The following is a 25001-nucleotide window of genomic DNA, read 5'->3' as shown; positions in this document are numbered from 1 at the left end:
ACCCCGCGCTGTTTGCCTTTTATTAAACTCTTGTTAAACGCCGCCTTTCTCCGCACACACAATTGAATCGGCAAAACAGCGAAGATAATGCCCCTGCCAGCTTGTATACGCCCGCAGGAACCGTGGGTTAGCATGAAAGAGAGCGAGAAAGAAAGGGAGAAGAACTCACCGCAAACATCAGTTCCTCGTAGATACGTCTTGAAATGGACACCGTGTAATCCGTTTCTTTATACGACGACTGCGGGATCGCCCGGGATTCATCGGCGAGGATCGCTCACGCAGCGATCGCCAGCGTGAAAGATGCCTGCCCGATCGAATCTCCTGAAAAAAGGCCCGATCGCGCAGCCCACTCTTCGTACAACGGGCGGCTCTAATAAAAATATTTGGATGTTTCCAACAAAATCGACACGGCCATCGACAGGCGCGTCTCAAAGGACTCAAAGCGATGGGAATTGAAGACTCTTTTCCGATTCTTCGCGTACTACAGAATCCTTTATCGAGTTTAACGACGTTGCTTTCAAGGTTCTTTCACGTGGTAGGATACATATTAATTTGTATCCATGGCACATGTCCTTTTTCTATTATTTGAAGTTATCAGGACTGAAAAATGAAAATGACAAATGTCAATGTATACAATATTAATCGTGTCGTATTTTTGAGACACTTGCTCAAATCAAATTTGCTTTGTAAATTTGTTTGTTTATTTAAAACATTAGTTTAAGAAACACTTATGTCAAAAGCAATGTTTTAAAAATGTACGCGTAGAAAGAAATCATAAACGCGAATTTTGTTTCAATTAAAATAATTATTATTTAACAAAATAATTAACGTACATTTTAGTCAGACAAGAGATACCGTGTTAGAGAAAATGCACGTTTTTCCCTTGAAAAATCATTCAAGCATCCCTTTAGCAGGATTATATATAATTTCGGTAATAGGCCTATAAATGTGATTGACAAATTGGACGAAGAAGAAAATTTCGAAAATATCGAGAACTTATTTCTCGGCAGGAAAACACGATTTGAGAAAAGCAATAGTAAAATTAAAGAGAGTCACGTATGATTCTGTAACAATAAAAAGATTGGCGGAAAAAAAGCTACAAGAATCAAAATATATCAATCAATACAATATAGGTGAAATTAAGTAGCAAGAATGTCTGCAATTTTATTCAGCTTGTGTTAATCGTGGTACTTTTACTTGTAAAGATCTCTTTTTTATTTTTAGAAAAAGTTATATTCGATATTACGAGAGGAGAATTGAGAGTGTAAATGGATATTAACACCTCGTTTGAAATCCACGATCGATTATAGGAAACAAATAAAAAAAATAATAAAAATCCGCTTGTTTTCCCGCATCTCCCCTATCCGCGTTGATTATTATTATCCGTAGCGCTCGTAACGGTCCGTTGCGTCACCGTTTCACTCCGCTCTCGGGCACGCATCAGTGACACGTTTATTATAAAAAAAAAACAACACTTAATCGCCAGCTTGAGATACGTCTCAACATCAGAGGTTACACTGCAAAAAAAAATAACGACGATACAAACGCGATATCGCAACATTCCTATCGTTATTTATTGTCGGAGATTTGTTCTTAGAAGGAGAAAACCGCCGTTTCTCAATCCGTGTGCAAATATATAACGCCGCACAACGGCGAATAACACTGCGAATATTATATTATTCAATAAAATCGGAACGCGTGGAAAAATTTAATTCGTTGTTTCTCGTCGCAACAAGCGATTTCCTCGACAGACTATAAACATGATTATATTTGTCCCGATAAATTAAAAACTTATTTTAATTGTTATGATCGTTACGAATGGAAAGGATGCATAAAATTCAGTATCCGCTTTTGAATCGTAGGAAATTTGACTGAAAAGTATAAAGGAAAAATGCACAATTTATAAACGACGTTTATTTCTGCACTGTGTTTTACAGTAATGGGAGTAAACCAGTTTTAGTCGTTTACTCGCTCTATCTCCGCATGTTTTTATTTTACACATTTATGTAGTAACGTATAACGAGGTAAAAACTAAGTACTCATACAAAATGTAGAATAGCTCTTGTTTTTTGTTTTTGTTTTTTTTTCTTTTCCTTTTTTTCCGAGGGAGGGAGAGAATTTGCTTTAAGGGCACACGGTAGGACTTTGTATGCATATGGGTATGGCATAACATTTATACATTTATATATCTCGTTATATACACATATACTTTGTTTTCGTGTACTTTCAACAAATACATATACAGCATGTCTGATAATGCAGATTCGACAGTCATAAATTTGCTCTGTCCTTGCCGATTGCTGTTATGTTTTTATTTCATTCTCTTCTCCTTCGTCCGTTCGATCATCGTTCGCTCGCTCATTCTTTATTGACTGACGATTATTATTGATTAATTGACTAATAAATACAGAGGCGAAAACACGAGATTACGGAGACTGATACATCTGTTCCCGCAAAACACTGAATTTCCGAGACCAATAAACAGATGCTTAATTGTAAATTACTTTCATCAGGTGTTACACAAAATTGTTCCTTTGACCGTTGAATGTTTCTTCTACGTGTAATTATTAGTGGCGTAGATTAGTTTACCAAGTAAATTTAGTAAGTAAACGAGTTCATACACGTGTTCGATTCGTTTACAACCTGATTTTTTTCGAAAAATAAGATAAATACGATAGATGTATTATAATCACTTTGATGAAATTTGCGGTGAATCGGATTAAAGAAATAAATAGAGAAGGGAAGTTGAGCAATAAAAACAATTGGAAAACAAAACGTGGCGTTATATTTTTAAGCAAATGTAAAAGAAACGAGCTTGTTTTACAGAATAAGGCTAAGGGACAGAAATAAAATAACATTATTAAATAAATAAACTGTATATTAACTTTTTCTCGTGTAAATATTCTAGTAAATTTTTAATAAATAATATATTCTTGTACAATTTCGCGCAGCTTTATTTCCAAACAAATATCTATTCTTGTTTTATAATTTATTAAAATCACGAAATTTTTGCCGCAATCTTAGAGATATCTTTTCTTGTTATACTTTCGCGAATTCTCGTTGATTTGTACAGCTATTGATAATGCTACTAATGATAATTGTACATTACTTTCAAAACGTTTTTCTCCTTAGAACAAGCTCGTGACAAGAAACGGATACGCGCTGCCAGTTTGTATCAATTTAAAGTCAGTATTATCTGGCGGTATAGAGAAACGCACAACACCACATATCTTTAAAACATTGTACAGAAGACATAGATTCTTATATAGCCGTTTCTTATTTGTTATCGCTAATCATCGTACGCACCGTATAACCGAGAACGATTATATCAACAAATACCAATATTCTCCTTTGCCTCCTCTTTTTCACACTCTACGTCTTATTCTACTTAGAAAAAGTGTAAAATCTAGTTTGTGTTTACATAAATTTTGCCTTTTCATCCTCTCGCATTAAACAATTATTCATCCACAGTTTCGCATGCCCACTAGATTTATGTATAAAGCGTATAAATTTTGGTTCCTGTTAACATGTATCTGTAAACTTTTGTTTTCGTTTTGTGTGTGTGTACATATCATACATGCATATACATGAATGGATGGATTTTAAATGTGTGTACGTATGTGTACTGACGTTTGTTTTACTGTATATTGCATAACACGAAATGCAAATTGGCATATTTTGTAGTAACTTGATTGTGGGACTATAACTGAGACTTTAATATTTAAAACCAAAAATTTCTATCCTTTTATATGTGTAAAAGAATTCTGATTATTTTGATAACATTTTAACATCAGGAGTTTCTCGAATGCACTTCGCAAGGTATTTCATGGCAAAATAATAAAATAATTGATAAAAGAGACTAAGATCATTAGTGTCACACTTATTCGATGTTTGACAATAAATATTTCTAATATTTGTAATACAATTGATTGAAAAGAAAGCAAAGAGGAAGAAAAAGAAAAATAAATTAATTAGTCAGTCCCAAATAAAACTATACTTCGTAGATGGTATTCCTGAGGCAATCCAACGCGCTGTTATTTATGTCTTGTCATATCCGTGCTACTGGTTAAAATGGTTAACGAGATAAAACACAGCTAATAAGTGTAACACGCAGAATTTAATGTTGCCTGCCAAAGGTTCATCCTTAGATTATGCATCAAACAATGATTCTATTGTTTCTGATAGTTATCAAACGCATAATCTAAGGATCTAAAATTTGTATCTCCGTAGACATATATACGGTATCGTGTCTCACATAATTCAGTTATTGATTCAGTAAGGAATACACAAATCAAAAAAATAAAAATATATACATGTACATTCTTGGTACAGAGCCAAATCTTAAATGGCATTTAGATTGTTAAAGCTAAATGATTAATCGGCCTAAAAACATTAATCGCTATATCACGTGTACGAATTCGATATCTTTCGATCTAAAAGTCATCTAATCTAGTCAGTAAGTAATCTATTCAGTATTAGAAAATATATTAATTGAAGACAATAAAAATTAGAGAGCCAATAAAACGATTTGGTTTTTCACATTTCTTCACTAATATTCGCGTTGATGGTGCCACTAATAGTACAATATCATACCTCTAGACTGGAAAAACCCATTTCGTTTCTCTTGACTTTCCGATCGTGACCGTCTTCTCTTCAGTGATTTTACTTGATATATAGTTCAGATGCAGGCTTCATTAACTTCCTTTTTAGCTCTTTTATTCTCAGATTGAGATTGTTCGCAGCAATTTTTTCTCCTCCATCTTTGCTAGCTTTAAACTACGAGTACACACTATAACCCTATGACATATATATCGTGCCGAGTATACACTTGATATGTTAACAAAGGAGATTTGAGCATCACCTAGGATTCGAGAGGTGTTTTCGGCGGGGTATAAGACATCTCCATTGTAATACCGCCGCTGCCGCGTCGAAATCGTGTTGGTATGCCCGGGATGTCGATGCTGTTGCGAGGCTTACGTCTGCTAAGATGTCTTTCCACCCATTTCAGCATCGTGAGTACTGAATCTGTGCTGGGTAGACGTCTCTCAGCAGAGGTGCGGATGATGTGCGATGATGCCACACGGAAAGTCGCGGCCATACCTTTCAACGCCTACGCGGAAACAGATTCAAATTCTCATAACAATCAATATGTTGTAAAATATTTTTCATTAATTAAAAGATATCTTTGTTCGGGGGTAGAAACGAAGAAATCAAAATTTGTACCCTCATTGCATCTTCATCTGTAACGTCGTCACCAGCGTATATAATCCTGATACGTTCGCTCCAATCTAACCCGAATGCCGTGCGCAGTATATAGATAGAGGCACGACCCTTGTTCCATTCGACCGGAGGTTTTGCCTCGATAGCGCAGTGCGCGGCGCACGCTTTGAATCCCGCGTCCTCGATTAACTTTTTAGCCTGATCCACCATCTTGGGACGATTTTCCACCGGGGTTTCACGATAGTGGAATGTGAGGAGTGCTCCTTTATTCTCGACCCATGCACCGTCTCTACAGAGCTTTGTCAAACAAACAAGTCAAGTTAACAGATTGTGGAATTTGTCGAAGTATGTAAATATATTTTATGATATCATATCTTAATCTTTTTGGAAACTTTCTAATAAAGTAACTTATACAAGACCTTGTTTTCAGAATCGCTATATTTAATTGTGTCTTAGAATTTCAAACTTTAAAATAGTGAATCCAATATGGCGGACCAAATTTGAAAAAATTAGTTCGATTATCGTGAAACTTGATTTTAAGTCATTTTTGGAGTCGTTAAATTCAAGTTTCACCTCAGAATTTCAAAATCCTAAGGTTATGTTGAGCAACTCCAAAAACCTCCTAAAATCGAGTTTCAAGATAATCCGATTATTTTTGTTGAAAATCGATCCGCCATATTAGATTCGTTACTTTAAATTTTGTATTTTTTGTATTAGAATTGAATAAAGCATCAATAAATACTCCTATAAGCCAAATTTTATCGAGAAGCAAAAAATAAAAGACAGTATCCTCTATAGAGGACGCCTATCTGGAAAGGATTCCTTGATATTACAAACAAATAGAACTGTTAGAGCCACTTCTTCCAACGTTGGTTAACCTTAACCGACCATTTCAATTTGTTAATAGAATTGCTAACATAAATGAAATATGGTCATAAAAAAAGAAAAATTAAAAATTTTTGTCACCTTTAATGAAGATATTTTATTCTTCATGTTAGCAATTCTATTAACAAATTGAAATCGTCGGTTAACGTTAACCGACGTTGGAAAAAGTGGTCCTTAACGATATTAGCTAATCATTGGGGCTTTTGCCAATAAAAGATATTTCAATATCATATTTACTTTACCAATATGTACTGATAGTGGTTCATTTCGCGTACCTGTTCCTGAAGTGTCTGCATAAGATTGGCCACTTTATCCTCCAACTCAGCAGGCATAGGATGAACAAATTTGCTACCATCCGGATGCAGGATCTCCAATCCGTGATTACCAGCATATGTGATTCCATCGATTCCAACCATCGATTTCACGTTGTTGACATTTCTACCTGATATAATCGCGATGTAAACGTCCGACATGTTGGATAGCCTCTGCAAAACGTTTTTCGTCTCGAGTGGCAAGATTGCCAAGTCGGGATGTGTGGCAATGGGCGCCAAGGTGCCATCATAATCCAACAGCAGTGCTAATTTATGATTCTCTCCGATGTACCTAGGGGACATGTGGTTGTCACTGGACGTTATCCGGCTTTTCTTATGAGTCAGGTAACAATCGCTCGCGCGGGCCCGCCGTCTTTCGGAAAAGCGTTTTCTTCATTTCTCTTGTATGCCCCGTTTTTTTTTTTTCAAATTGCGGGAATGTTTGAACAGAACATTAAAATCGATATCCCACATAGCAAAAGAATGCAATGTAATTTGTCGATATACATCACCATTATCGGTGAACGTCATAAGCATAGCCCGTAAATCATACCGTGTAGTATTGTCGCCACGCTGCGACGTACCCAAACTCATGCGTAGCTTACAAGTATCACTTAAAAGCATAGCTGTTTTGCTTATATTATACTATCTTAACAGGAACTTAAAGTATAGATTAATGCAGACACTTAAGTGCTTACTCATATTTATGTATCTTACGACTATTTCCCGTTCATGCGCATGCGCTGGTCGGGCCCAGTCATGCACATCTCTTAACACATCTGATACCTACTTGCTCAAATAATCATCAAAATCATCCATCGTCACAGGCTGCATTGTGGTAGCACCTACGGAATCGTGTTCTTCGAGTGATCCCATTACCTGAAGGAAGGACTTCATCCAGTAATTGACATCGTATATCCTCTCACGTCGACGTAAGTGATTCATTCTTAACGTGCGCTCGTCTTCGGGCATGGTAAGAGCTCTGCAAAAAATGTCCAACTGTTTACATTGTTTTACTTGATTGTGTAACTTTACCGAACATCTCGAAATACATCTCGGAACAATTTAATATTCAACAATGAGACACCAAAGAGTGAAATTTTTAATCAGCGAATAACGCGTGATTTATCGCGACTCAGAAACAATTTTATACCTGTGAATCACTTCTGCGGCCTCGTCGATCTCATAAGGATTGCAAATCAAGGCTTCGTGCATCATCTCGCCAGCACCGGCAAATGGTGATACTATCAGCACTCCCGGTGGTGTATTAATTTGACAAGCAACAAATTCCTTGGCCACTAAATTCATGCCGTCCCTAAGTGGCGTGACAAGGGCTACGGCGGCATCTCTGTAGAACGCTGCTAGCTCATCTTGACTGACACAACCGTAGATGTAACGAATAGGTGACCAGTTGGGGGTCGTGAAGCGACCATTTATACAGCCGATTAGTTGATCCATCTCGAGCTTCAAATCCTGATACTCGCGAACGTCGGTGCGCGAGGGCACTGCGATTTGAAGCATCGTCACCTGCGAAACAATCGAGTATGATATTTCTGTTGATAATTCATTACCAGAGAGAACTCGTATGCAAAGCGCGTATTAGATAATGACCTGTTCGCGATGTTCGGGATGCTTTTCTAACAGCAGCTCGAATGCCTTGAGTCTGTGAACGAGACCCTTGGTGTAATCAAGCCGGTCAACACCAAGGACGATCTTTTGACTCGACTGCATGACTTTGTTGGCCGTTTCCGCTAAGGAAACAAACCTATCGAACGGAATGCCGATCGGCAGTGGTCTTACTCGCACTGTTCTGCCGCCATGTTCAACCAACAAATTTTTACGGTCCACTCTGCAACCAAGACTTCTTTGACAGCAATCGACGAAGTTCAGACAATAATCTTGAATGTGGAAACCCACCATGTCGCATCCTAAATAACAATCACACTAGAAATTAGTTCGAGAAACGAGAAAATTACCTAAAAAGTTCTTAGTGTTATAAGAGGATTATTTAAGGAGTTAGGTGAGAAAAATGAGGAGAAAGGTCAGAAAAATTATGGCGCGATGAATTGGATAAAGTAAAAGCGAATATTTTGAGGAAAAACGGTATACTTATGTTATAAGAGACAGATAATAAATAGGGTAGGGAGAAAGAAAAAGGGAAAAGAGAGAGAAAATAGGCTAAATATAAGGCAAGGTTCAGGCCTAATATTAGGCGTATTAAGAAACAAAATTATAAGTTTAATTTGCCTTTGTTTCGTTAAGTTATGATAAATGCGTGTAATGTTGTAATATAGTCATATATAGTGTTAAGAAATATGGAAGGATTGTGTTAGGAAAAACATTGTAAATCCAGTGTTTACCTCTTAATCACATAGCTGAAGTAATAAAGATTATATTAATATAAGAGGATTACTTACCGAGCATACCCTGCAATATCTCGTCGGCCCACGGAAAAAGCCTGAAGATGTCCCACGGTGGGAATGGTATGTGAAGGAAGAAACCTAATTTGAGCCTGAGATTCTTCTCGTCGGCCGCTTGCCTAATCCAATTGGCGGCTAACATCAGGTGATAGTCGTGGACCCATACCAATGGCGTGCCGTTCGGTTGGTTCTCCTGTTCCTTGTGAATTTGTTCCAAAGCGCCGACCTGCAGTGATAGATTCGTATTAAACACATGTGTTAAGCACTACAGGCTGCAGATAAATCACGATCGTACCGTCTGTGCGGCAAATTGTTCGTTGACCGTCGAATATGCACGCCAATGATCCGCAATAAAGGTTGCCCGATCCGGCATAGAATGGAAAAGTGGCCAAAAAGTTCCATTGCAGCACCCATTGTAATACGAATCAAAGACGCCGGAATCAACGTGTACGGCGACGACCTAAAACAAAGGGAGAGAAAGATTAAAATACGAAATGTCTCATTTTAGAATTCGAATTTTCCGCGATTATTCGCGTATTTGTGATGTGCAATGCGTATCTTTGTCGTTATTTCGGGGATTAGTTCAAGTCGCAAGTACACTCGTACGGTCAGTATGCAATTGTTGCATCAGGTGGAGTGTATTGGGAAACGTGCCAATAAGTAGTTTTATTTTTAGGTGCTTCGTACTTAAAGAGTAATTTTTTTTACACATCGACTCCAATAGATCTTTTTAATTTTTCTAAAAGAAAAAAATAACATCGAGAATTAAAAATTAAGAATAAATAACAAACTAAATATTTCGAAAAAAAATCAACAGAAGAAAAACTATAAGAATCAAAGCGCAGATGTCAATATTTCGACATATTTATTAAAAAAAAAAAAAAATTTCTTAAATGCGCTTCTGATTAATAGTCAATACTTTTAAAACAATTAAAACGGTATGACGGATATCTCTAGACTGAGTGTTCAGCGATTGGTCACGTTGTTCTGACAAAGGTCTACGGGAAAACTTAGCAACACATTTTCACAAGCTACTAGCTGTATATTATGTGAAATTGTCAACTAATCGTTGAGACGCACAGCTTAAATTTAGAATTACATTCAAAAATTTGAGAAGGTATTACAAAGAGAAGAAACGACGAAGCGAGAAATCGATAGTAATAAGAAATGGGACGAGAGAGAGAGTAATACATACTTGCTAATGGATCGGAAATGCATAAAGTACGTTTCTACATTTGATAACGACGTATCATCACTGAGCGGTTAAATCCGCTTGTTTCGCATGTCTCTCGCTAACATCAGCGCCGCGCACTCGCTCGTTATCCCGCTAACTTGGTTATTTTGCTTGCGACACTGCCTCCTTTATTTCCGATCATGAGTGTGAAAACAGGTCGTGCCAGCGAGATCACCCGCTTGACGCAAGTGAGCAATCGCTGACGAGAGATAAGACGCTTAATGTTTCTACGATAGACACAACCAACAGTGGCCATCGTTTGTTATTTCTTCGACGGGTATCGTAACTTTACGGGCACATTAATTAAGAGAGGTCAGGGAAAGCGGCGGCGATGGCAGCTACTCTCCTCTTCCCCGTGCATTCGGCTGAATTGTTATCGTCTTCTGTTCTGTTCAAGAATCTTCGCTGAAAACTCATTGTTGAGATTGATTAACCGCGACATGGAAGAAAATATCAGTTTATCGACCATTTCATCAAGTTAAATCGGAAAGAAACGCGTTATAGCCTCAATTGATTTTAATTTAACAGATTCCAACAGAGTTAAATCATATTAAAACTGCTGCTTTTCCTCAAAATGTTACATAAATTCAGTTAATTTTAACTGGTTAATAATGACAATTGCCTTAGATTTCTTTAATCATTAAGTCGTCTGTTATGTACGTAGAAATAAATCATGTAGATGAATTTTTTACATAGCGTATAAAAATACATTTCTGCATTATTTGCGCAATTATCTAAAAAAAAAAAAGAAGATAAAAACATTTTAATTGCGCGTTATCGCATGCCTCGTAAGTATTATATGTGACATGATAGTCAACTTTTCCCTCTTGTAGCCTTCTTTTTCCTTTTCATCTTCATTGTTTCCTGTATGCTCGCGTTATGCAAACATATTATTGAACATCCCGATCGCGATAGACAGAAAAATAGAGCGATTAGGTAGAAGTGAGCGACGTATGCAGAAATGAATGTAAAATGACAAAAGTAGTTTTGAAAACAAAGAAAAAAAAATTTTTTAATTTTTTTTAATCTAACTAAATAACAATTTGTCATCATTAATCTTTCTTGAAATGAAAGTTTTCTAACAAAGCATCTAATGTAAGATCTTATTTTCTAAAAGTTTTTAGAGAAATGATAGATTCAATATAGTGGATCAAATTTAAAAAAATTAATTAATTCACTTATCATAACTCAGTTTTGGGGGTTTTTGGCATCGCTAAATTAAAATTTTATCTTAGAATTTCAAAATTTGAAGGATATATTGAACAATCTCAAAAACTTCTCGACCCCTAGATCTTGGAAACCGAGTTTTAAAATAATCTATTTATTTTTTTTAATTTGGTCCGCTATACTGGACCCATCATTTTAAATTTGGTATTTTTTTTTATCTCAGATTTGAATAAAGTATCAACAATTATCCCTATAAGTCGAGTTTTATAAAAATTAACCGAGCAATTCCAAAAATAAAAAAGGATGTTCTTTATAAAGAACGTCCAGCAATATTATTGGCACATTAATGAAAATTAATGAAAAAATTTTTATAGATTGCATGCTGTTTAAAAAATGCAAATAATAATATTTTACACATTTTTATTCCTTGTTTAAATAGTTGATTAATATTAATAAAAATGTGTTTTTACGCAAGAATAATTTCTTATTAAAAAATCTTATTAAAAAAGATTGCGAATTACACAAGAAATTATTCATCGCCAGTTATCTTTTTTTAATAAGAGAAAATATTCTCTTCTTCGCTAAGCGCGTGTCGAGCGATTCAGCATTGGACTTAAATTACGTAATACGATAATTCATAACAACACGTTAAAATTTCTATATAACAACAATCGTTATGTTGAAGTGACGTCGTCGCCACGCCGCCTACGCCGCGCCGCTGTAATCGCTGTCGTTGTTTAACAATGTTATAGGCTATCGCTTGGAGACATTGTTATAGGCGATCTTGAAAGGGTCTTGCCGCGATTCACGTGATCCCCAGTGCGACGTTCGCGTGGGTGTGCGTATGTGTTTGCTAATCACAAACTGATATCGTTGACATAGCTGTCAACAAATAGCAAAAGTCATCGTTTCTGTGCGACAGACGTAATAGGCGCGCAACGCGTCACGCAATGATAATTCCCCGATCGACCCTACGACATGAATATTCGTGACACCGGATCACTGCCAGCTATTTCTAATCTATTCACGCGCATTATGCGACCAATGCTCGACTCGATTAATCAACATGTTTCCTCAGAATTTGTTAGTTTTTATTTATTTTTTTAATTATATACTGTTGTGTATTGTTTACTCACTGTTTTCGCGTGAACTGAGTTGGCAAGTTTAAAAGTTGAAAGCTAAGCATTTAAAAGTTACGAAATACTGATTAGATATTCGAATTTCCTAAATGTATTGTAAACATTTAGAAATTTGAATAAAAAGTTTAAAGACATTATTTGTATCGTATTATTTTTCACTTAATGTAATCTTAATGACGAGATAACTTTTGGTGATTAAGTATAAAAAGTATAGTATCGGTTACCACGTACTACGCGCACTGAAAGATGCGAAAAGTAGACAAATAAAATAATCGTCTATCAGTAAACATAGTCACGTTGCTCTTATCGGGAAATACACGATTCGATATCGCCATGAAAACAGTCTATAAATAATTTGTTTTAATGGTCACCGAACTTTTCAGTATCGAGAGAGAAAAGGCAAAGGGCATCTTCAACTCGATCTATATTCTACAAATTCTTTTTTTCCATCATGTAAAACAATCTTTTCATACTCAAGCAGCTCCAATCAGCTCGGCTTTATTCGCAAATCAAGTATCTCTGCCAATTAATATCGCTCGTACTCGTTATAGATAAAGGATAGAAGGAAAAGGAAGATATTAAAGAAGCGACCATATTTTCGAGACGTTGATTGGAATGGAATATTACAGGTTTATCAAGAAGGGGGGACTACAACTCTCTCTCTCTCTCTCTCTCTCTTTTCTTACCGCGCGATTACGAAGTACGCAGTGAGCTGTATAACATACTGGAGTGAACCTTTCCCATAAGAACCAATGTGTGGTTTGCGACCCAAGGATGGCAATAGTAAATGGAGAAGGCAAGAAAAAAAGAGAAGATCTGTCCTCCTTCCACATTTACTATCGTGTATGGTGGGGATATTAAAAACGAAAACCGACATGAAACAGACGTCTCCGTCCAATGTAATTCTCTTACCACCCCCACTTCTTCAAAGCTCGTTCCAGTATGTTATACAGCTCACTGCGAAGTAAGGTGTCAATGCCAAGGTTAAGACATCATTTAGTTCGCATACAGTTCACTTGAGCTTGTTTCATCACATTTCGGTGAAAATATCGAAAAAAAACTATGTAATATCATATAAATATGCCAGTAATTATAAAAATGGGTTAAGTAAAAAATCTTGAAAAATTAAATTTATCACTCACTTTGTGTTATATCGATCTATAATAACGTGGAGTCATTTTTGAAAAATAAATGAAAATTAAATCATTTAATGAGATTGTGCCGTTAATCAGAATTCAATTCATGTTTATTTTGATAATGATCACCTGTTCTCTGGTAAACTTTTGTTTTGTGAAAAAGAAAATATTTATTCTACCATTATGTCATCACATAGTGGTTCAAATAAATAAATTTGATATAAAATGATATTACGTATATTTTAAAACTCTCGAGACTTCAGAAGTTGGAAATCCTATCCAAGAAGAAAAAGCAACTAGAATATTGGTAAAAATTAATGGAACATAATTATAATTATAATTGTAAAATATAAATAAATATATTTGTTTTTAACTTGTTTTTGAATAAAATTCAATTTTTTGTTCCAAGTTATTTGTAAGATTTATCATTAATTTGAAAAACGGTTCAAGTCACATTTGAGATATCAAAAAAAAATATTTTTTCTTACAAGCTACTCGTAAAATTTTAAAATCGCGGAAAATATTTGCATTATAAAAGTAAGTGTCTTGCAAAATATTTTGTAACGGAATAAAAAAATATTTTTAATATACATATACAAATGCAAAAATCGAAATATCTCAAAACAAAAAATATACGATTTAGTCCACTTTCATAATCACTGGCACAAACATTCCAAAATACATGTTTCAGTTCGGAATTTTAGAGCTTTAAAAGTATATGCAATTATAGTGCAGTTATCTTGTTAAAAAATTTTCGGAAAAAAATATATTTTTATTGTAACTTTCAATCTAACTATCTACTAAAAATCATTAACCATATAAACATTGAATATTTCAAAAATCTCATTAGAAACTGTGAAAGAATGCGAGAAAACAATCACGTGATTGAAAAAGGTCGTTTGCAGTCGTCTACTCATTATAATAGAACGTTGAGTAATCGCATATTCACAGTGGCAAGCTAGTGCGTCCCAGCATTACAATGCTTCTCTATGCACGGGACAATAAGTAATTTTCCTAACAATTTAACCGGATATATTGTAACGAAAAAAACTGGCGCAAGAAAAGAAAAAAAAGCAAAAAAAGAGTAAAGTGGTTTAGACAATTGAAAAATTAAGCGGTACTTGCTCTTTTCCACGTACAAACGATTGTTGTGCAACGCAAGATATATATTACGTAAGACATCATTACGGTTGCACGGAATATTGATTTTTTTTTCCAATGGCACTACATCGTTACTGAAATTATATTATGGAGGCTTACCTTCCGAGATAACAGACCAGCTGTGGGTGTGCGATCGTTGGGATTGGACTCGGGTATCGGCTCGTTCGGGTTTTCCATGTGCATACCTGGCCATCCGACCCAGACTCCATTGCCGCTTATGACAACTGGTGCTACTGCAGTTACTAGACCACCAGCACTGTCAAAGAAATACATTTCTGAAGAAACTTTATGAAATAGAAGAAAATAAAAGGCGAAGACTTAAGATAACCGAATATTTGAAAACTTGGAAAAATGATCCAACACATTCATAATTTGGGTCTAAATCACTGCTCTACTTCTTTAAAAGTTATTATTGTGATTACTGTAGAATTAGAATAAGAGTTTGTAGCCTCTTTGTGTTTTTTCTTTTTTTTGAAAACTTGTCACCTCAACATAGATGGAAAATATTTAATATTTACGTAGTTTATTCTTGTCACATGCAATTTTGCATCTTGAAGGACGCTAGAATAATCGTCATATCGTTAGTTAACGATAAACATTCATCTACGCTTTTAACAAAAGTTCTGTGTATGATGCAAAATTCTAATTATATCTGATATCTCGATTTGATTGTGCATGTTAATACACGGAGAAAATTTTATATAAAAAATTATTATGTACGGACCACATGAAGGAATTATAAAAATTTTTACTATGTTTTGCACATGTAAAACATAGTAATTTTTGATATAAAATTTTCTCCGTGTAGAAAAGCAGATGGATTGACAGGCGCGCTAAGTTTTCAAATGTACTTTGTTAGAATTCCGATTGCTCTTTATTTCAACTTTCATCAACGAAGTTATCCCGCATGTCAACAAATATAAAAATAAGCACATCAAAAATTGAAAGAATATTTGCATTATTGAAAACAGGCAATAAAAAAGGAGACATTTAAGAAAAGATGCCGCCAATAATAAATCTGAGAAACAAATGCCGTTGAGATGTTTGTTTAACATTCGCTGGAATTATCATTTCTTGCCCGTCTGAATTTAACACTTTTATAATTTAGTTATTTGTAATTGTAATTTCTAATTAAAAATGCATTAAAAAAAAAGAAAAGAAAAGAGAAAAGAGGAAAGACAAATTTGGCCGATATTGTACAGTTATTGTAATTAATGAATTATACATATAACAAGCAATCTTAGGCGCGACATTGAGTATAATGACCAACTCGTTTATATAATGTGTGGCCGCGTCATCAGTCTGTTTTGTCCGTGATCAAGAGATTTCTTAAAAGCACGTGCATCGAGCGCGTACAAATGCGTGACAACGCCGTGACCTTCCGGAAATCACTCCGATTATAGTGTCCATTATGAGTTCGCGCGTGATACTTTTCGTTAGTGGATTAACAACAATCTTATTTATCAATGTCACTTAATCACAATAATAAATCAATACAATTAATCGTTTTATTTTATCTTCGAGAAAAAACTCTACAACTTGATGAAAAAATTCGTAAATAAAACGGAAGATTCGTGACTGGATTGTGTTGTATATTGTGATTAATTTGCATCAATCTTCATGCATTCGCTAGAAAATGTCGCCAAGTTGATGTTTCTTTGCAAAAATGTTCACATCTGTATGTATGCGCTGATATTTGACTCCAACAATAAGTCGTATCAAGCGTAAATGAAAACGAATAAATGTTTATAGTCCACGTAAAGTCGCGTCGCTATTCCTCATCATGATCGATATTTTTCATTTCATGAATAATCGCAGTCGCATTATAATTATGCATGTATGATATTCTATAACGAAAGAAATTAGCGACGATTCATATGCATCTAATACAATCTATTGAATTGTGTAATAAGTAATTTCGGTTTTCTTATAAATGGAGTTATTTTTCGAATAGCATGCTTAAAAAATCGCGATACTGGCAAAATTTGATTGCAAACGTAATCAAAAATGAATATTTAATTTATGTGTCAACTGCGCGTTGCTTAACAAAAATGTAGACAGATTGAGATTCGGGAAAATCCTGAAATTACACAATCCAACACTTTCGAAATACTATAAGTAGTTCTTGAAAATAAGCAAATTTGAAAAATTAGACACGAAATCACAATATTACAATTACTTGTTTAACTTATTATTTGAATGTTAATTATTCTTCGATAATCTGATATTGATCTTATTACATATTCTTGATTCACGCAACAACATTGGGCGATATGTATAATAAAAAAGGTATGTTTATACAACAAATCTAAAAGATACTTGTTTCGATTTGCACATGTGCAATAAATAGCATAATCTAATATATTGATATGTTTTATGCCGAGTCATCTCGAATTTAACTGGTTCAAATTATCGGTTCGCAAACAATAATCGAGAGTAATGGCATTTGCGTTAGTATTTTTCCACGATTCGGTGCGAACTTGACGCTGCGATTAGATGATGATTCGAGACATCCGCGTCTAGGAACTTATACTTGCAACTTCCGCGAATGCCGTCGCAGACACGTCGCAGCCACGTGCGCCGATTATGACGCAGGTGGTACGCGTTCTTTCGTCTTCGAAAAATCCAGGACAATTAAACTTGTTAGACGATTTCTGGAAATGTTTCGTTAGTCATCTTTGCGTATCAAGGGCACACCTTATTGTCATTTCGTTAGAATCGATCGCTTCAATAATTATATACGTGTTTAAGAGGTCGAAGATGAATTAAGACTAAAGAAATATTTATTGTTGTTCGTATACATTATAATCTTTTTCATGCTAAAAGCAGAAGAAAATCGCGAGGACTCGCGCACCGCAGTAATCTACTCCGATTACTACTTCGAATACACAAATTCTGACATTTTGTAAGACTGTATATACTTTATGAATGCGATTAGATTATGCTAATCGAAAAAAATGTTATTTTGAATAAGACTAAAGGAGACATTTTACGTTTTGCTTGCCAAATTGATACGAGCAGCGCGTGTTAACCTCATTCTTATCAATTCAATTAATTACTTCGGTCGTTATTATACCAGTCACTTTCGGGTAAATTTTGCGGCGCGTATCGAAACTCCTCGATCGTTGGCCTTGCAATCGACGAATTCGGACTATGGACTAGCAGTGACTTTTCGTCGATAAGTGTAAACACAGTGCGTCGCGTCTAGTATTCTGAGACTGTATCGTCAAATATTTGCCAAGCATACGAGATCGTAGCAGACTATCATTCTTCAAATATGAAAGTTTTCAGTGAACTTTGTTATTTGCATTATCGCTTCCCTTACATCACCACACTGTTATTGTTGACTACATGTGTGTTTATTTTCTGATACGATGCGCCTTCTATATCACATTACGACGTATGTGTTTGCCACATTTTTTCATTGTTGGGAATGAAACTTGCATACTAATTAAGATGACATACTCCTTTCGACGAATTTCGTTGTATGCGTCTCCAATTCTAGAACGTTTCTCTGGCTTTCATTTTATTTATAATTGAACAAAAAATTACCGCTGATTAGAGATAACAACAATAGCACCTGCATAAACGACATATAATCGTAATAATTCATTGCATCTGTTATCTCGAATCACGTTCTTCGAAAATTCTGCAGTTGAAAATAAAATGTAAAATGACGTAAACATAAAAAATGAATTGACAAGCAACAAGTTAAACTGTCGGCCAGTTATAAATTGTAAATATATGAAGAAGAGAAAAATTGCTTGAGTAAATGCAATATAATTTGAACATTATCACCAAAGTACGCTATCATGCAAAATTGAAATATGATAACTATTTATGTATTCTAATCAAATATAGAAAAAATAAAATTCTTTTTAGAAAGATAATTTATGTCGCAGCACAAGATAAAAACATTACACACAGCGCTTCGAACGCAACCATTGGCGAGAGACACCGATAAATATCACAATACAGAATGATAGGATAGAGCTTCTCTCTACTGATAATGAGCGTAATACAATCCTTTCCATCATCCAATTCGCACGTGGTTTTATACAAACGGATACATTAATAGAATTTTGTTTATCTACATTAAATGCATTCAAATTCTTTTTAACATACGACAACATATTTTTTCGATCGTATAATTATTTGTATTCCATTCTAAAATTGATATATGTATATATTTTCAAAAAGAAAAGATATACTAAAAGAAAAGTGTGTGATATTTGGAATTGCATAGTAAAATAATTATAGTTAGGATACTCATTTTTATAAGAATTGCTACTATGATGTTAGCAATAATTATATGCATAGTGCTGCCATAACGCAATAATAAACGTAAAAATTGGACTATAAGTTATAATGATTTTAAATATAAATATAATAAGATAGTACGTTTTTATCATACAAAAATCTCAGTATAGAATATAACAACCATACGATATAATTATACAAATTAATTAATTATGATTGTAATGACCATAGTAGTGATGGAATTTGCATAGTTAGAACATTATAAAAATATGATTGACGTCGAAAAATATATTATAAATTATAGTACGATGACGGTTACTGTAACCATTTTTTTTCTCTCAATGCAGAAGAAATGGGTGAGGAGGGTTCGTCGAAGTGATATTGCAGAATGACACTTATCGTAAAGTACTTATTCGATCTTGTTTTAAATGAGAAATGAGTTATACTAACCTGGCTTTACGCTCCAGTTCACCGGTCCTATTGTTTCTCTTTAGCACAAATGGCAACCTGTTGCTTACGACGATCATGCTCCCGTTGGAGGTGAAGCTACCCGGTTCTGTAGACATGTCGGCGCGATTTTCGCAATAAACTTACGCTTGTAAATGCTCGCGAGAATGTGGAAGGTGGAAAAAGGTGGCAGCGTCTAGTCGCGTCAACGCGATCGCCCTCGTTCAGAATGTCTCGCGTGTCACGTGCGATCAACGCATACAGACGAAAGATGCGGCTCTTTTATTCTCTCGCCCTTCTACTTTCTCTCTCTCTCTCTCTCTCTTCCTCCGATAGAAATCAGCTTGCGTACGCCTGAATCTCTCGCAATCACCTCGTGCGCGCAACGTTTTTCGCTGCTTAGCTTCGCTTGGCGCAGTTTACTGTCGTTCTTGGCTGGTGTCCATGGCTCCCCGGCGTTTTATTCCGCCGGCTCGCAAAGATTGGAAGACTCGGGGATGCGGAAAAAAGAAAAAAAAAAAAAAAATAAAGACGGTAAGCAAACAGCTTAGCGGCGTCGATCGTTGTGATTGCGGTGTGTCGCGTTGCGTGGCCAAGACGACACTGAAGTCACACCGTCGCGCTTTATCCCTCTTAGCCGACGCGAACGTTTGGTCCAAAGTGCATTCCCTATAACCATATCAATGACGGGGCCGCGACCTTTCGGGCCGGCCACCCGCGCGACCGATCGCCCTCTCGACCGCCACCGTCATCGCCGATCCATCCGGGTGTGTTGTCGCGTAAACACACAGGGGCTCCCTCCCTGCTCCGTGCGACCGCGAGATATCGCGCGGCCGCACCACCGTTGATTACCCAGCGTATCCGCGAATATTCCGCGCTGCGTACGGTATTCGTCGGTCGCGGCGATGGCGACCGTGATGGTCATCGCGGCGAGATGGGTACAGATAATGTCGTTCCGCGATGCGCCTCTGATCGACTACTGACCGCGGATACCGATCGACTACGGTCGAACGCACCGCTAACGTGTTCTCCACCTTGCGAATGGCCACTCGGCCTCCTTAAGCGCCCGCGCGCGCGCGACATCTGCGTTACGCGACGATTTTTTGGCAGATAATTTGCCTACAGTATTGCAATTTAAACCGTAATCGGTAAAAATGATTGTTAGTTTCGAAACAACCGAGTTATCGTCAATTTTCTGTTTCTTACTCCAATATTTTGATTTCAAATTTTTTCTTAACACAAGATCATCATATTTCTCTTCTATTGCATCTAGACGAATAAATAACGCATATAACGTTTTGCAATTTTAATTGAATCCTCAATGGCGTCGCATCACAATCAACGAAGAATTTACTGTGGGAATGCACTTTTGTAAATAAAACATGTTCTTGCACAGTAATTCCTTCGTGCGTAAAGCTTTCGAGATATTGAAGTGGTTATCGAAATAATAAAGTAAAGTAAAATAAGAAATTTCCTTTTTTCAATACTTTTACACGACGCGGATATATCGGAGGATCAAATGGTGTTTTCGCGATAAACTTAGAAGATTCACGGTGAGTCATAGCCGCTTTAGCGTTAAGCGTGTCTGACCGAAAGCTGCACCGCGGCTGCGAATACATTTGAAAAAACGTTATCATCACGTTGCGAATGCGTGTCAACCACCGTCATCGGCTCAAGGCACACTCGCCGTGTGGCAAACCGAAGAAAATTGGCACGCGCCGCGCACGCGGTATGCGCGTTTCGCTCTACACGGAAGTACAAGATATTTACATCTTTAGATAAATTAATGACGTAAAGACACGGAGACAGAGAAAGAGAGCGAAAGCTATGTAAAAGAGATATAATGAGAGATAAGGAGACGTTATTTTCTATTCGCTGAAGCGTCGGCACGGCTGGAAAACGATGTCGTGCGTCACGTAAATCTTTACGCTCGATATCAGCATCAAGACCGGGCAAAATGTGTTCGCGAATTGCGAATAACGATGCAAATGTGTATCAGCGTATATAAAATATGAACTTTTCAAACACGCCGATACATTTCGCTCGATACTGATGCATTGATCGCACACGCGGTTCGCGTGAGAGTTGCACGAAGCATGCAGATTTATTTCACACATATTCGTACAAGAAGATAAAAAAATGGAATACCCAGACAGTTCGCTTGTTCTCAAGCTGCATGTGTATCAGCTTGCCTATCGATAGGCGGACCACATCAATTACATGCAATTTTAACGCAACTTTGCGTGAAAACAAAAAACTATTCGCATTTCCGGATGCTGTTTCGAGTGGATTTGAGGTTACAGTTCAATATTTCGTATAATTAAAATTTTTCTAATTTTAAAATTTGAATTTTTTACGATATATGTAGTTTTGTGATAAGAGAAAGAAGATACGAAATTTTTCCAGCTTTAAGAAATAATTTCTAAAAAAAAAGTATTTAGATAAATACGAGGGAAGTTGTTAAAACTGAAAAGAAATTTTTTTTCTCCTATTGTTGTGCGTTTAGAAATAGGGTACAATTAAATGTACACTTCATCTTCACTGTATCTTTTTTCATCGTTATCAATGGAAATTGTAAAAAGATAACTGTTGTAAATATAAATGATAAACAGAGATCGTATCGCGCTCAGAAAAAATTAATCACTGTTTGTTTATATCGTTTGTCAAGATCTTAAGTATGATTGAAACTATAAATTGATAACAGCGCACCTAATTGAAATTAATCGACACTGTACTATTGTAGCAATCAAAGGATTTCGATAGGATAATTCTTTTTCAAATTCTAATCATTAAGCTGTTGACAGTTATATAATTTAATCTGTATTTTAAACATACTTCTCTATATTTTTATCTATCAACATTACTCTGGATGTATTTGCTCATCTACAAAGAAATTTACAATATTTTGCAGATAAGTATCATTATTATACACACCTTTCAGATACAAACGCGCGAAAATATGATAAGCGGTCACGTTGAATTTCTTAAAAATACTTTATATGCTTCTCGCATATGATTGCTCAAGTATGCAGTTCGCGATTTGAAGACAGAAAATGCAAGATATTTTTCGAGACAAGTTAATCGGAACGAAGTTCAATAGATATCATAGAATGCTCTTTTTCTCATATTTATTTTTTTTGTTTAAGATAATTACTATTATTAATCGTTACATGTGCTTCTGTTGGATGTAAATAATTTGACTCGTCATTCATTGAAAATAACAGAATTAGAGTTGTGTAAAACGCGAAAACACACCAAGGTAACGCGGCGGTAAGAACTTGTTTTGTACCAAGTGTAAAGAACAATTGAGTGTCATCAGCATTGTCTTTATACACCGAAAAAAAAAAGAATTTGCTATCGCAGCGAAATCGTCGTTGCTATTGCATATTAGACGTGAAAACGATAAAATTTCGCTGCCATAATTAATTTTTCAAATTGCTTCATATATCAGCAAAATCTGTTTCGTCGGCAGAATACATAAATTTTGGCGTGCATATTTGTTCGTAAAAAGACACATTAATTTGCTACCAAAACAAAATTAATTTATTTCTATCAAATGCATTTTGCTATTGTAGCGAAATTGTCGTTGCTAAGCGACAAATTTTGGCAAAAAAAAAAATCAATTTGTTATAACAGCGATTTGATGATTTAGCAAAATTATTTTCAGCAAATGAAGTTAATATCTGTAATAAATCTCTTTGCTGTTCATATAATAATTAATAAGATAGTTTGTTATGACAGCGTAAAATTTGCCAGCAAATTCTTTTTTTCCATGTAGTAACAGATTTAGATATATTACTTAACATTCTTGTTATAGTAATTTTTTGTGCCCTATCAATCCTATTTTTTAGTAATCATTTATAATTTTTATCTTATCGCCTTTATAGTGTATCATAATGGAGTGCTTGAACCGTCTATAGATTTAATTTCGGGCATTGATGATGGTACGAGAGTTGGGAATAATACGAATTGAAAAGTCCAATCAATATATTGTAAATTAAAAGTTAATTATTAATCTATATACATATATGTTGAAATCATTTGAGCATAAACACGATGGAAAATAACACTAGTTTACAAAAAAAAATTTTTTTTAATTGTTTTGAATCTGACAAGGTGTTTCTTATAGATTTTTGGATGCTGAAAACGATGCCGCAAACCAAATTTCACCAGCACGTCAGATTTCCTAAATAATTAAGGTTTAATATGTAAAAAATGGGTTTTTTTTTTTTGCGATATTTGATATTTTTTTGTAAGAAAGGTTAACGTTATCTTGAAATTCTGATCAGAAATCATGAATGTATTATTCATCCCCTATAAAATGCATTTTTTTTTATTTCGATATCTTACTCATCGTTTTCAGCATCCAAAAATCTATAAGAAACACCTTGTTTGGTTCAAAATAATTTTTGGCTGTAAATTAGAGTAATATAAAAAATAACAGTACATTCTCACTTGACTTGTGATGAGGTCTTTAAATTTCGTTGAGTCGTAACACGTGCTCCTATTGTTCGCTCGTATTACGAGACATAAAGTTAAATAGCATTTTGTAAAATCGACGTTTTAAATCAAATGTTGGATGTGTGGCAGCGCCATTAGAATAACGAAAGGTGGGCATTCCATTTGTGTAGTAGTTAAATCCAGATCTTTCGTAAGCAAGATCAGAAATAACCGCCGGCGAGAACGATATGCCGCATATGTCGGCTATGTTCGCCATATATATTGAGCTTAATGCAAACAGTAAATAAGCGCGAAAAACTAACAGCAATGTGTAAAATATTTTGCAATTTTCAAACTATTAAGTCACACCAAATTTCACTGAATTGCCTATTAAATTGTTATACAATGAATAAATCGTAAAATCTGTCAAATAATCGAACGATTCTTTGTTCAATTATTAAGCTTACACTGTGCAAAAATCAAGAGTACAATTCTAATTTTTTTCGTAATAATATAATCAATCTTCTGGGGATTGCAGTTGTACGAAAAATTTTAGTGCGTGTAGGAGAGCTTTAACAGTCTCACCTGTTCTTTCATGCTATTTTCTATATCTCCGCTTGCAATGTTATCTTTCATCTTTTTTCCAATCAAGATTTGCATATAGTCTCACTTTCAACATGAAAAGTGAAAGCGCAGTCAAGATCAGATTTATTATTTGTTAGACAAATGGCCGAAGACGATTAATTCATCAATTTGTGTCTCACGGTACTATTTTTACACGGGCCACTTGTAGATATTGTCATACTAACATTAATATGACGCTACGTCGAACGATGAGTAAGCCGAATAAAAACGCGATCAGGGTGTGAATGCGTAACCGATGTCCTTTTACCACCAACCACCTAACCTAAGCAACCTAAGCAACCGAACGTTCATCATCATGTAACGGACAATTGACAGATCGACCTGAGACACCCACCTTAACGCTCGACTGTCGTCCTTTATTTTGTTTTCGTATGACAATACGAATGAGGGTACGTTGTCGGTGATTTCCAAATAACCGACTAAACGACTTAAACTTGACTCAATCAAGCACTATATGCGCCTCACTGTGTGTACCGGCAAACGACGATGGCGACAACGACGGTGCCGGTTAGTATCTTCAACGAGAAACGTTCTTT

The 25001-nt window shown here is 35.5% G+C and overlaps 1 protein-coding gene across 3 annotated transcripts; it reads right to left on the bottom strand.

Annotated features, from left to right (window-relative positions):
• Window positions 1-1899: 1899 nt before the first annotated feature.
• On the bottom strand, window positions 1900-24943 carry Tps1 (Trehalose-6-phosphate synthase 1). Of its 3 annotated transcripts, XM_067359202.1 has the most exons (11): window positions 24800-24943; window positions 19384-19489; window positions 14773-14929; window positions 9132-9296; window positions 8834-9062; window positions 8028-8344; window positions 7570-7943; window positions 7207-7398; window positions 6381-6717; window positions 5224-5517; window positions 1900-5110 (listed from the first exon to the last, which is right to left on the bottom strand). In XM_067359202.1, exons 2-11 carry the CDS (start codon window positions 19458-19460, stop codon window positions 4862-4864), a joined length of 2391 nt encoding a protein of 796 aa, XP_067215303.1. In that variant the 5' UTR covers window positions 19461-19489; window positions 24800-24943; the 3' UTR covers window positions 1900-4861. The 3 variants fall into 3 exon arrangements, with proteins under 3 accessions (XP_067215303.1, XP_012234591.1, XP_012234592.1); XM_012379168.2 differs by lacking the exon at window positions 24800-24943 and having other exon boundaries at window positions 19384-20359; XM_012379169.2 differs by lacking the exon at window positions 24800-24943 and having other exon boundaries at window positions 6381-6708; window positions 19384-20358.
• Between the last annotated feature and the right edge of the window lie 58 nt (window positions 24944-25001).

The sequence above is a fragment of the Linepithema humile genome, chromosome 7 (genome assembly GCF_040581485.1).
Source record: "Linepithema humile isolate Giens D197 chromosome 7, Lhum_UNIL_v1.0, whole genome shotgun sequence".
NCBI classification, from domain to species: Eukaryota; Metazoa; Arthropoda; class Insecta; order Hymenoptera; family Formicidae; genus Linepithema; species Linepithema humile.
The sequence above is the reverse complement of the archived record's forward strand: the minus strand, read 5'-3'. Positions and strand labels throughout refer to the sequence as shown.